Genomic DNA, 14,273 nt, shown 5'->3' on the forward strand with positions numbered 1-14,273 from the left:
GCTTTATTGTAAGAATACAGTTTATAATATATGTACAAAATATGAGTTAATTGTTTATGTTACTGGTAAGGGTTTTGGTCAACAGTAGGCTATTAGTAGTAGTTAAGTTTTGGGGGAGTTAAAAGTTACATGCAGATTTTCGACTGAGCCCTATTCCCCATGTTGTTGAAGGGTTAACTGTACTTTACAACTTGCTATTCTTATATGAGGGATTATTAACAACAAAAATAGAGGCTTTCATTCTTTTCTTGGAAGGTGCCAGGAGTCCAAACTCCTGCCCAATTGCAGGGTCTTTAATGATTCATTTGTGCAGACTAATCTCACCCTCTCAAGAAGCCTTTGTACTAGTCATCATGACCTTCTGGAAAGCTTCCTTGGCCTCTCTATAATTTCTTACTCAGCTCTTTAAATATTTCTTCCATTATAGTTTCTTTTTTTATTTTTTTAATGTTTTATTTATTTCTGGGAGAGGGAGAGAGAGAGACAGCGTGAGCAGGGGAGGTTCAGAGAGAGGGGGAGACACAGAATCTGAAGCAGGCTCCAGGCTCTGAGCTAGCTGTCAGCACAGAGCCTGATGCAGGGCTTGAACCCATGAACTGTGAGATCGTGACCTGAGCCTAAATCAGACATTTAACCGACTGAGCCACCCAGACACCCCTCTAAGACTCATTTCTGAAATCCTCATCTCTCTGAAACACTAGCTATAATGCTGGTGTTCTTTTATCACTTTTATTTACTGAGCTCAACTATTCTTAAGGCTTTAACAACTACTAAAGCTATACTTCTATCCCAGATCTTGCCCCTGAGTTTCAGAATCCTATTCATATCCAGCTTTTTGCCTAACAATTATTTGGATGTTCCAGAAGCCCCAAAACACGTCACATTCAAGTGGCCAAGATAGCCATTACCTTTCCCTGAGACTTGAATCTTCTCCTCCTATTTTCCCTGTCTCAGGTAATGGAACCATTATCCTCCATCATTCAAAACAGAAAGCTCTTAGGGCACCTGGGTGGCTCAGTTGGGTAAGCGTCCGACTTTGGCTCAGGTCATGATCTCACGGTTTGTGAGTTTGAGCCCCGCGTCAGGCCGCATGCCGACAGCTCAGACCCTGGAGCGTATTTCAGATTCTGTCTCCCTCTCTCTCTCTCTGCCCTTCCCCCACTGGCGCTGTCTCTCAAAAATAAACATTAAAAAAAAAAACCCAGAAAGCTCCTGAGTTACATTAATGCCTGCATTTTGCCTCACCCTACACATTCAGTTAATCATCAAGCCCTGCTTTTAACTCTACATGTTTCTCAAATCCAACCCCTCCTCTCCTTTTCTCTTTCAATTCTCCTTAACCTAGACATCCATCCTATAGTCTTTTGGAATTAATGACTTGCTTTCTCTTCATGCAGTTTTGCTTCTTTGAGTCCATTCATCATAGCTATACTTATCTTTCTAAAATACAAATCTGGCCTAGTCAGTACTTAAACTCTTTCATGGTTCCCTGACACCTCCAGCAAGGCATACAAAGCTGCCTGTGACTTAGTCCCTGCCTCTCTATAATGGTTTTTGGCTTAGTTCTTTCAGAACAACATTCTTTCTTTTACAGAACTGCCTCCCCAATTATAACTGTGTGATTATTGCAGAAATACCAATTAGAGACCAGGCTGTGACTGTTGAAGTTCTTCCCTTGAATTTATTAAATGGGAACTAGGGGAAATGCTTTCTTCCCCCAACCCCTAAATTCTTTGTCAGTATGGGAAGCTTGAGATATTGAGCCTGGAGGGGAGCCAGATGAGAGACCAAATGAAAGAATCCTTATGGCACTGAGCCAGACTTCTGATCCTTGAGATTCCCAGAGTGCTCCAAGTCTCTGCAACTCTTCCTTTAATTCTATGAACTCTCTGAGAATTCTGCCAATAAACCCCTTTTTCTGCTTAAACTAGTTGGAGTTGCGTTCCTGTCACTTGCCAATAAGAATCCCAGAAATTTCTCTGCAGCCTCTCTCTTTGCTTTGTCCCACTTTTCAATGTTCAATGCTGTAATAATTGCTTCCACCACCCTCCCTTCCCCCATGCACCGTAAAGTCATGATTCCCTGCCTCTGACCATACAGTTTCCTTTTCCTGGAGATTCCTTAATACTTGTATCATTATGCTAATTCTTGCTGTACTGGGAAAAGAACAAAAGCCAGGCCTTGGTCTGTGTCAATCTTGGTGAATTTAAGGAAAGTGGAGAAGATGAATTGTGTGGCAAAGTGCCAGGCACAGCATAGCCTATGGTGATCACTCCACCAGTACCTGGCCCCAGTCAGCATCTGTATTCATCATCTCACCTGTTAACCATTAGAAGCTGAATTGAGTACTGGTTGTCTCCTTAGGTTATAATCTATCAGCCCTAGGAGTTTAGCAAGGGCGAAGGAGATTGGAATGATCTGATAAGAACGTAAAAGTTTGGCACTTCAACCTGTATTATCTGTATCCCATAGCTTTCCTTTTATATTTTCCTAGCCCATAGATTTTAATATAATAAATCTGAATATGGTGTGGGCACTTGGATTTTTAAAAGTTCCCCAGGTAGTTATATGTAGCCAGAGCTAAGAACCACTGCCCTAGGATGCCTAATCAGTTTGAATCTGTTTTCATGGACAGTCTGGGCTGTTGCCATCAATTTCTGCAATGGAAAGATACTCAATGACTGCCCTCAGGCAGAGTTTTCATCCAGGGAATAAGCTGGGAAGTATTCTCTCCTCTTCTATTTTGGGGGAGAATTTGTGAAGGATTGGTGTCAATTCTTTGAATGTATGGTAGAATTCACCAATGAAGCCATCTGGGCCTGGGTTTTGTTGGAAGCTTTTTTTTTTTTTTTTTTACTAATTAAATCTCTACTTGCTATATAGTTCTATTCAGATTTTCTATTTTTCTTGAGTCCATTTTGGTAATTTGTATACTTCTAGCAATTTTCCCATGTCATCTAAGTAATCTAATTTGGTAGTACAAAGCTGTTCAGTATATGTGCTGCCGAAGCGAGCACAGTACAAAGCTGTTCATAGTATTCCCTTGTAATTCTTTTTCTTTCTTCTTCTTGGGGCGGGGGGGAGGGGGGAGGGATGGAGCAGACGGAGAGGGAGAGAATTTTTTTTTTAATGTTTATTCTTTTTTGAGAGAGAGAGGAGACAAGAGGCTATGAAGCAGGCTCTGTGCTGGCACCAGAGACCCTGATGTGGGGCTCGAACCCACCAACTGTGAGATCATTACTTAAGCCGAAGTTGGATGCTCAATCAACTGAGCCACCCAGGCACCTCACTTTTTATTTCTTTCAGGTTGATAGTAATGTTCCCTCTTTGGTTCCTAATTATAATAATTCTAAGTTTTTTCTTTTTTCTTGTCTGGTTAAAAGACAATTTTTTTCTTTTTGTTTAGTGAATCGCTTTGTTGTGGGTTTTTTTATTTTCCTATTTTTTTTTCTTTCTGCTCTAACCTTTATTGTTTCCTTCTACTTGTTTTGGTTTAGTTTGTTTCCTTCTGCTTGTTTTTCTAGTTTCTTAAGGTAGAAGATTAAGCTAGTGATTTGAGATCTGTCTCTTTTTTTATTAATAAACTTTATTTTTTGGCACAGTTTTAGATTCACAGCAGAATTGAGAAGGTACAGAGAATTCCCACACATGCACAGTCTCCCTGATTATTGACATTCTGCACCAAAGTGGTATATTTGTTACAATCTATGACCTACATTGACACATTAGTATCACCCAAGGTCCATAGTTTACATAGAGTTTACTTTTGGTGAACATTCTATGGGTTTTGACAATGTATCCACTTTTGTATCATAGAGAATAGTTGCACTGCCCTAAAAGTTCTCTGTTCTCTGCCTGTTCTTCTCTCCCGTCCCCTAAGCCCTAGCAACTGTCCCCAGTTTTGTGTTTTCCAAAATGTCGTACAGTTGCAATCATACAGAATATAGCCTTTCAGATTGGTTTCTGTCACTTAGTGATATGCATTTATGTTTCCTCCATGTGTTATTCATGGCTTGACACCTCATTTCTTGTTAATATGGAGTAATATTCCAGTGTCTGGACTTTATTTTTTAATGTTTTGAGAGAGAGCAAGCAAGCAGGAAAGGGGCAGATAGAGAATCCCAAGGAGGCCTTCCTTACATGGGGCTTGAACCCATGAACCGTGAGATCATGACCTGCGTGGAAACAAACTCAGTTAACCAACTGAGCCACACAGATGCCTCAGGACTTTTTTTTTCTTTTAACAAGATATGCACTTTTTATTTTTATTTTTATTTAATTTTTTAATGTTTTATTTATTTCTAGGAGAGAGAGAGAGAGACAGCGTGAGCAGGGAAGGGTCAGAGAGAGAGGGAGACACAGACTCTGAAAACAGGCTCCAGGCTCTGAGCTGGCAGTCAGCACAGAGCCCGACGCGGGGCTCGAACCCACGAACCGCGAGATCATGACCTAAGCGAAAGTCAGACGCTTAACCGACTAAGCCACCCAGGCGCCCCAAGATATGCACTTTTTAATGTTTATTTTTTAGAGAGAGAGAGAGAGAGAACAGGGGAGGAGCAGAGAGAGAGAGGAGACAAAGAACCTGAAGCAGGTTCCATGGTTTTAAGCTGTCCACACAGAGCCTGATGTGGGGCTTGAACCCACAAACTGTGAGATCATGCCCTGAGTCAAAGTCAGATGCTTAACAGACTTAGCCACCCAGGCGCCCCGCCTCTGGACTTTTTTTTAATGCAAGTACTGATAGCTATAAATTTCCACCGGAGTACTGCTTTTATTGCTTGTCATACGTTTTGGTATGTTGTATGAAATAGTTTGTATAGGAAGGCAGGATAATTGTTTGCTTATTTACTTCATTTACAAGTTTTGGAAAATAATGAACATTTTCCCTAGTATGCCAGTTGTGAATTATTGCCGTTCAGTTCCAAATTTATCCTTTTTGCGTGCTCTGTGAAATGATTTGGACCTTTTTAGATATTCATCCAGGGGCATCTGGGTGGCTCAGTCAGTTAAGCATCTGATTTCAGCTCAGGTCATGATCTCATGTTTCATGAGCTCAAGCCCCACGTCAAGCTGGAGGCTGCTTCCGATTCTGTGTCTCCCTCTCTCTTCTGCCCCACCCCTAATCACACTCTGTCTCTAACTTTCAAAAATTAAAAAAAAAATTTAAAAAAAGAACATTTAAAAAAATAAATAAATATTTATCCAAGGGGTGCCCAGATGGCTCAGTCAGTTGAGCATCCAACTTTGGCTTAGGTCATGATCTCGTGGTTCGTGAGTTTAAGCCTGACATCAGTCTCACTGCTTTCAATTCAGAACCCACTTGGGATCCTCTGTCCCCCTCTCTCTGCCCCCACCCCCTGCTGTGCTCTCTAAAAAAAATAAACATTAAAAAAATATATCCTTTATCAGCTGGCAGGTATTAAGATTTGTCAGTAGAGGGCACCAGAGAGACACTGCAGGAGGAAAAGGTTTTTTTCCCTGTTTCTAGAGTTTGAGTTAGGCTTCTGTGATATAGGCAGCGTCTCCAGTGTTTTGGTTCCTGCAACTTACAGGGCTTCTTCAGCCCCTAGCCTTTTCAGTTTATGGTGGCCAACAGCCAGAAACTGCTCTTGGCATCGCCTCAGGTGGTTTGTAGTAGAGTGCCTCTTCTGAGACACCTCCCCATGATTGACTATTCCCTAGCATCCTACAAGGTAAATTTCTAGCAGCTTCTGCCATTGTAGCCCCACACCGCTTGCTTGCCATCTAGTGAGCCACAGGATTTATTTTAGAGTTCTCTTCACTTCTTTATTAGTCTGTTCCTTATTACTCCAATCTTCTGGCAGAGTTGATAAGTCTTTAAATAAATAAAACCTTCTCTGTTCAAATGACTGTGTGATTCCTCTCTGAACTGGACCCAGACTGAAACATCATGTAATTTCCAGAGGTGACAATATGGTTTGTTTGATGAGCTGATGTGTCAAAATTAAGGATTTGTGTTCAGTAAACTACAAAATTAATAGTAGAAGAGAAAACAATGGAAATGTCTAAAACTGATAAGGAATTGATATCTACAATATACAAGAAACGCCAGCAAGAAAAATAGAGCAATCCCAATAGAAAAATTGGCAGGGGGGGTGCCTGGGTGGCTCAGTTGGTTAAATGTCCAACTTCAGCTCTGGTCATGAGCTCCGGGTTAGTGAGTTCGAGCCCTGACTCAGGCTAGCTGCTGCCAGCGTGGAGCCTGCTTCAGTCTGTACCTCTCTTTCTGCTCCTCCCCCACTTGCAGTCTCTATCTTTCCAAAAAAAAAAAAAAAGACGGGCAATGGATGTACGTTAAAAAGAAGAAACTCAAAAGATCATTAAGATATGTTTAGACTCACTAGTAATCAGAAATCCAAGTTAAAACTACAATAAGATATCACGTCACACCTGTCGGTATGGAAAAAGTTTGGAAGCTGGACACTGGTTATATTTCAAACATACCTCAGATCTGTCCTCTCCATCTCATTTGCTGTCACTGTAGCCCAAGGCCACCATCATCTTCTACATTAGTGTAATACAAAAATGTAACTGATCTGCCCATTTCTATTCTTGCTCCCCCCACAATTCACTCTTTCCTTGGGTGGAAGAGAAATCTAAGTGTAGAAATCTAAGTGTAGATCCCACTTCTTTGCTTAGAACCCTTCAATAACTTCCTACTGCGCTTGGAATAAAATCAATTATCACGGCCTGCAGGTGATCTGAGTGATCTCCTTACCTAACTCTTCAATTTCATGCTGTGCCACTCTCCCTGCTTACTCTTCTCCAGCAGATACTTCAACATCTTGAACATTTCTTCATAGCCTTTGCACATACTATTCCTTCTCTCTGAATCTTCATATAGCTAACTAGCTCCTTATCTTTCCTTCTACTCAAAGAAGGCTGGCCACCTTTTCTGTAGCAGATCCCATTAAGTCTCTATCACTGTTACCCTGCTTATTTCTTTCATAATGCTAACATAATTTAAAATTATTTTACAAATTATTAATTTATAAATTATTTCGTTTCTAAACTCCTCTTCTAGACAATGCACTTCATGACGGTGGGGACCATGTTTGTCTTTTTCACCATTTACCTTCAGCACTTAAAGCACTGCCTGAAAGTATGCATTAAAACACATGAATAGGGCTCCTGGATAGCTTAGTGGGTTTAGAGCCCCACTCTTGATTTCAGCTAAGGTCATGATCCCAGAGTCAGCTCCACACTGGTTAAGACCCTCTCTTTCCCTCTGTTCCTCTCCCCCGCTAGCGCACTCCCTCTCTAAGATAACATTTAAAAATCGTTTCTTGTCCTTTTGGCTTCAGATTCTCTATCTCTCTCCCTGCCCCCCCACCCCCCGGCCGCCTCGTCTATCAAAAATAAACATTAAAAAACTTTTAATGCTGTCACTTTACAAATTATCAGCGCCTCCAAACTTTCCCTCTCATGTTCAGTATCATCTGTATTTGTTTTATTGTCATCTGCCGGTTCAAGTCCTTTACCATTTCTAACACATGGTTTATCTTTTTTTTTGGCTTATCGCTCTCTGCTTTGTAAGAGTTCTCTGTATATTAGCCTTGTTATCGTTTGTTTTGCACCTATTTCCCCGTACATTCCCTTGCAACTACTTAGCAGGGTTTGCTTTTTTAACTCCAAACCTGAACTACTCTAGGTAAGAAGGTGACGTCTGAGTAAACTCCAGCAGGCAACGTGAAGTTGGTTGGGTGCCAGGGCAACAGAGCATGGTGGCAAGAGAGCACCGCGAATCTCAACAAGAAAAACAATGACTACGCAAATTCTTCCCCCTCCCACACCCGGCGCGATCCCGGCTACCTACACCCAGGCCAGTAGGCCGGCGCCCGGCGCTTGTGTCTGACGTCACGGACGTACCGCACAGTTCACTCAGGCAGCGCAACCTCCGTGGCTGTCCACCCGGCGCGCAGATGCGAATAGTCTTGCGGCGGCGGAAGTTGAGGGCACGTGACCGGGTGACAGCCCTCTCTAGGTTGCAGGGCTCGCTTTAGGTGTTGCGGCACAGGATGGCGGAGGCGCCTCCTGTCTCAGGTACTGTCCCGGCCCGCGTGGGACGTGGCCCCTCTCAGGGAGCGGAAATTGGGTCAGTGACGAGTCCTAGGGCTCCGGCCATTCATATCGCGAGAGTGGCGCGTACTAGGGTTGGGGATAGTGGCTCGTAAGGGCCAAGCCACGCGTGTCGTGGGTACTGGGACCTCGCCGGTTCTCAACTGGGTTGTGAAGTCCCCACAGCTGGGTCTCCGGGGAGAGCGGGTTTGTCCCCGCGCCGAGCGAAACTCTGTGGGCGTCCCACCTTCAGCCCGGCCCTACTGCGGCAGAGGCCGCACTGATCTCCAACAGGCGGGCGGCGGCCAAGTCACCGCCCGTGACGATGGCGGGCTCTCCATGCGTGGCGGGTTGGCCCTTCCTGGGGCAGCAGAGCGGGCTAGAGCCGGACTTCAGTGGTTTCCAATCTGAGACTGATACGAACTCGCAGTGTGACTGAGTCTCCGTTTCCTCATCTATCAGTTGGGAGTGAATATGTTAATTCCTGTGAAGGCTTCCACTCTGTACTGTACCTGTTCGGCAATTGTTAGCTCACTTCTCCTGGAGTTAGCTGTATGTGTAAAACACCCTCATTTGGTTGTTAATGTAACATCCATTTCCATTTCCGTCAAGGTTTACTTTAGGTCTTTGTTGTCCAAACTTTACATCGCGACTCAATGCACACATGTGTAAATACAAAAGCGAACCAAAAGTTTTAGAAAGTAATGTTTTTCCTTACTATCTGCAGTATGCTCTATTTTCTGTTTTACTTGAAAAAATACTTGTCATAAGTCACTACATTAATTTGATTTCAGGACCCACTCTTAATGAAAAACAGGACAGCAATTCGCAGCATGTGGTTTGGAGTCTTAGTTCAAGACTCAACTGATTTGAGTCTTGGTTCTGCCACTTAACCAATGTTGGGGCACAAGGAAGAAAATGTATGTATTTGTGTACTGGGTGGCAGGTAAAATGTACTTGTTACTGTGGGTCTTGGTAAAAAAAAAAAAAAAATTTGTTATTTTCCAAATCCTAGTCCTGATTTAGGTATTGAGTCATCTTGGAGGGTGGGAACCATTTTAGGCTGGTGTTTTGTTATTCTCCCACACGCTTTTTCCCCCAGATCCTCAACTGGATCTATTGATCTTCCCATCCTCAGGCTCACTTCTGGCCCATTTGTACACCCTTCAGTGTTTGAGGCAAGAATGGGTGGGATTTGTTGTGAGTTACAGTTTTGGCCTCCTGTATTGTGCCCCAGGTTACCACCTCCTCCACAGCTACTATGGCATAGTCCAAAGAACTATTCCATGTTCTTATTTTAGCATCATCTCTAGCCCACACCCCCATCTCCACTCAGCATTTAGTTCTCTTGCCCATTTCTGCCCTCAAATAGCAGAACAGTTAGGGAATATATTTCTGCCCATTAGAAGACTCTCCAATGCCAACTTTGTTTCTGGACTTCATAATCTATTGGATTTTCCCCTTACTCTTCTTCACTCATCTGCTGGACAGTTAGTATTATGCTATGTTATCTTGGAATGTAAGGTACCACTTGTATCCTATTTACCAACTAACTTCTAGCTACTTAAAGTACTGAGGAAAAAAGGGAGGTGGGGTTCTCAGTTCATTGTGTCTTGAGTGCAGTTTACTGATTCCTGTGCCCTTTTTCCCTTCCTCCTGTCTCTGAAGGGTCTGAGACATTACCTTATGTCTAATGGAACACATATGTTTGTGAATACGTACTGCCCTATCTAGACTCTGTAGTTGCATCAGTTCCTTACAGCTTAACATGGAACACCTTCATCCCATCCTTTACCAAGCTGTTCTGGACAACTTTACTGACTTTTCTTCTGCCCCTCTCCCACTTTATTTCTTCAAGAAGGCGAGGACTATACCATACCCATTTGGTCTAATCTTCCCATTCTCACCTTTATGTTTTCTCTTGTTTGTGGAACATCTCCTTTGCTACCTTATGAATTTGTCTGATCCTCTCTTTGTGTTGTATGGCCCTCCACCCCACCCCCCGAATTGCCTGTGTGAAAGCCATCAGGACAAATCCTGGATTGAGTGAAAGATTACCCTATGACCTTTATGATCTCATTCAGTTCTTGAGTATATGTTTCTATGGTACCTGCTGCCCAAACTCTGACAGTGTAGTGTAAGGGTGTAGTCTCTAGGGCCATATAGCCACGGGTAGAATCTTGATCTGGTTTGTAATACCTCTATGGCCTTTGGCAAGTAACTTCCTCAGTCTCAGTTTTCTCATCAAGAATGTAAGGATTAAATGAGTCAACAGATGCAAAGTGCTTAGAATAGTGCCTGGCACATGTTAATTACCTAATTAATGTTAGGGTATGTTATTAAACCTGAAACCCACAGGCTCTGTAGTGCACCCATCTGTGGTCAGGTCTGTGTGTTTTAGAATCTGTAGCCCTAAAAGCAACAATAAAGCACTATTTTAGCCACTATGTATATGTTACTAACTTGCTTTACTCTTCATAGCAACTCTTGGATGTAGGAATTATTACTGTCTCCATTCCTTATAAGAAAATTGGGATTAAGTTACTTGCATACAGACATAAGTGATGGGCAGGTACATAAACCCATGTCTTCCAGGTCTTGTTGATTCATAGTACAGTTGACCCTTGAACTATGTAGGGGATAGGGATGGCAACCCCCTGTCCCCCTGCACATTGGAAAATTCACATATATCTTATGACTCCCCAGAAACTGAACTTCTAACAGCCTACTGTTGACCAGAAACCTTACCAATGACATAAACATTTAATTAACACAGATTTTGCATGATATATGTATTATTTACTCTTACATACTCTTACAATAAAGAAAATATGAAGAAAATGAGGAAGAGAAAATACATCTACAGTACTTTACTGTAAACAATTCACATGTAAGTGGACTTCTGTAGTTCAAAACTGTTGTTCAAGTGTCAACTGTATGATTTATATGCTACACATCATTCTGGCTTTTTTTTTTTTATGTTTATTTTTGAGAGAGAGAGAAGACAGAGTATGAGTGGGGGAGGGGTAGAGAGAGAGGGAGACAGAATCTGAAACAGGCTCCAGGCTCTGAGCTGTGAGCACAAAGCCTGACATGGCACTCAAACCCACAAATTGTAAGATCCTGACCTGAGCCAGCGTCAGATGCTCAACCTGACTGAGCCACCTAGGCACCCCTCATTCTAGCTTTTCTACTAACTAGTTTTGTATCTTTAGGCAGATCATTTAGTCTTTGGACTTCAGGGACAAAGAAGCATCTTGAGGGGGGAAAAATGAATGGGTTAAAGAGACATATGCTTAATTGTTGAGACTCAGATTCTGGACCATATTATAAAGGTTATGTATGCAAAACCTAAAATATATTCCTGGAGGGAAGAGATGGCAACTAATGTACTCACTATGTTAAGTACTATCAATATGAAATCTTGCTTAAATTTCACAGTAGCCCTTTGAAATAGTACTATCATCTTTTGTCATGGATGAAGAAATAAAGGCTAAAAGCAATATCCCTAAACTTATACCATCAATTGGAGGACCAGACTTCAAACTGATTTTGGCTGACTCCAAAGCCTGTTTACTTGATATTACACAATGCTATCTTAGAGTTTCGAAAGACCACGTGGAACCTGCTGATTGGTTCTCACCCCTGAACTGTATGCTGACCTGAAATTTTTTTATAAAACAAACACATGTATAAATAATGCCTATCGGGGTGCCTGGCTGGCACAGTCGGCACAACATGCAACTCTTGATCTTGGGGTGAGAATTCAAGCCCCACATAAGGCAGAGAGCTTACATTTAAAAAATAATAATAGGGGTGCCTGGTGGCTCAGTCGGTTAAGTGTCCAACTTCGGCTCAGGTCATGATCTCACGGTTCATGGGTTTGAGCCCCACATCAGGCTCTGTGCTGACAGCTCAGAGCCTGGAGCCTGTTTTAGATACTGTGTCTCCTTCTCTCTCTGCCCCTCCTCCCCTCACACTCTCTCTCACTCTGTCTCTCAAAAATAAATAAATGTAAAAAAATAAAAATAATAAGGGTACCTGGGTGGCTCATTCAGTTAAGCATCTAACTTTTGATTTCGGTCATGATCTCACAGTTGTGGATTGAGCTCCACATCTGTGGAACCTGCTTAAGATTCTCTCTCTCCCTCTGTCCTTCGCCTCTTGTGTGTGCACTCATTTTCTCTCTCTCTCTCTTTCAATAATAATAATAATAATAATGCCTGACCACTCAGATGAGCAGTTTTACTTAGCAATTCTTAGTAGTGGCTAATAGTGAAGCTGCTGGACATGAATGGTCAATCTTCCACAAGCACCTTGAACCTGTCACATTCACAGGAAAAGTAGGCCTTATTAAGGGCCTGTTTTATACAATCCTTAGGGAAATAACTTTTAGATATGGCCTAGAGACTTCAGGCTTCATGGTTGACAATTTCTTTACTGGCATGTCTATTTTCTTACGTCCTAGGTACTTTTAAATTCAATACGGATGCTGCTGAGTTCATTCCTCAGGAGAGAAAAAATCCTGGTCTAAATTGTGGGAGTCAAAGGAGACTAGATTCTAACAGGATTAGTAGAAGAAATTACAGTTCACCACCTCCTTGTCACCTTTCCAGGCAAGTCTCTTATGATGACATCTCTGGTGTTCAGCACAATTATCCTTTGGGAAGCAAACCTAAGAGTCAACAGACTTCTTTCCAGTCCTCTACTTCTAACAAATTACTCAAGAGCCATGGCCTTCAGAATCAACCCTGGCAGAAACTGAGGAGTGAAAAGCAACATATCAAGGTCAAGAAAGTACAGAATCTCACTGACCATACCTCAGATGCAGCTAGCTTAGAAAATGTGGCCAGGTCAGAGAGTGGGACAAACCCCAGAGAGCACAGCCCTTCTGAGAGTGAGAAGGAAATTGTTGGTGCTGATCCCAGAGGAGCAAAACCCAAAAAAGCAGCCCAATTTGCATACAGCTATGGTAGAGGACCAAAAGTCAAGGGAAAACTCAAATGTGAGTGGGGTAACAGAATGACTCCAAAATCTGAGGATGCTGGACTTGAAAATACCAAACCTTTGGGGGTTATCCACCCTGAATCTTTGGATACATCCTTTAGGAAAGGAGTATTGGATGGGTATGGGGCCAGACGCAGCGAGCAAAGAAGATACCCACAGAAAAGGCCTCCCTGGGAAGTGGAGGGGGCTAGGCCACGACCAGGCAGGAATCCACTAAAACAAGAGGGCCAACGACATACAAATGCCGGACCCAGAAACAACATGGCACCCATTCCAAAGGATAATCTTAATGAAAGGCCAGCAAAATCTGCCTGTGACAATGGGAATTTGGCAGTTGTCAACAAGTCTTCCAGAAGGGTTGACCCAGAGAAATGCACTGTAAGAAGGCAGGATCCTCAAGTAGCATCTTTCCCCCGAGGCAAACAGAACCATGTGCTAAAGAATGTGGAAACTCACACAGGTAAATCTACCTAGATGATGGAAATGTTTTGTTTTGTTGTTTTGTTTTGATAAATAATAAGTTCATACAATTTGGGAACTAGAAAGTGTAAAAACGTATGTAATGAGGGGTGCCTGGATAGCTCAGTCAATTAAAGTGTCTGACTCTTCGGCTCAGGTCATGATCTCACAGTTTGTGACTTTGAGCCTTGCATCGGGCTCCAAGCTAACAGTGTGGAGTCTGCTTGCGATTCTCTCTTTACGCCACCCCTCTCTTTCTCCACCGCCCACCCCCCCAACACACATATACTTTCTCTCTCTCAAAATAAATAAACTTAAAAAAAAAAAAAAGGTATGCAACGAAACATCTCTTTCTATCCTTGTTCATCATCTGCCTGCCTGGGTCTTGCCACAGCTTGCTCCCCTCCCCAATAGGTAACCACTTACTTAGTTTTTATATATTATAAGCAAATGCAAATAAGGAACTTTTTTCTTTTTTTTTAATTTTTAATGTTTTCTTTATTTCTGAGAGACAGAGAGACAGCATGAGCAGGGGAGGTTTAGAGAGAGAGGAAGACACAGAATCTGAAACAGGCTCCTGGCTGTTGGCTGTCAGCACAGAGTCCAACGTGGGGCTCGAACCCATGAACCGCGAGATCGTGACCTGAGCTGAAGTTGGATGCTTGACTGACTGAGCCACCCAGGCGCCCCAAGGAACTTTTTTTTCTTAACAACGAATTTAGTAAGGG

The 14,273-nt window shown here is 42.6% G+C and overlaps 1 protein-coding gene across 4 annotated transcripts in view; it reads left to right on the top strand.

Annotated features, from left to right (window-relative positions):
* Positions 1–7,975: 7,975 nt before the first annotated feature.
* NFX1 (nuclear transcription factor, X-box binding 1) overlaps positions 7,976–14,273 on the top strand; it is a 70,328-nt gene continuing 64,030 nt past the window's right edge. For 3 of the 4 annotated variants that reach the window (XM_077761870.1, XM_077761871.1, XM_077761874.1), the window contains exons 1-2: positions 7,976–8,064; positions 12,548–13,546. In XM_077761870.1, coding sequence (XP_077617996.1) covers positions 8,040–8,064; positions 12,548–13,546 — 1,024 coding nt within the window. In that variant the 5' untranslated portion in view covers positions 7,976–8,039. Of the gene's footprint in view, positions 8,065–8,098; positions 8,117–12,547; positions 13,547–14,273 lie in introns of those variants that run through there. The other variant, XM_077761872.1, reaches the window with a different exon arrangement.

The sequence above is a fragment of the Crocuta crocuta genome, unplaced genomic scaffold (genome assembly GCF_008692635.1).
Source record: "Crocuta crocuta isolate KB4526 unplaced genomic scaffold, BGI_CrCroc_1.0 scaffold204, whole genome shotgun sequence".
NCBI classification, from domain to species: Eukaryota; Metazoa; Chordata; class Mammalia; order Carnivora; family Hyaenidae; genus Crocuta; species Crocuta crocuta.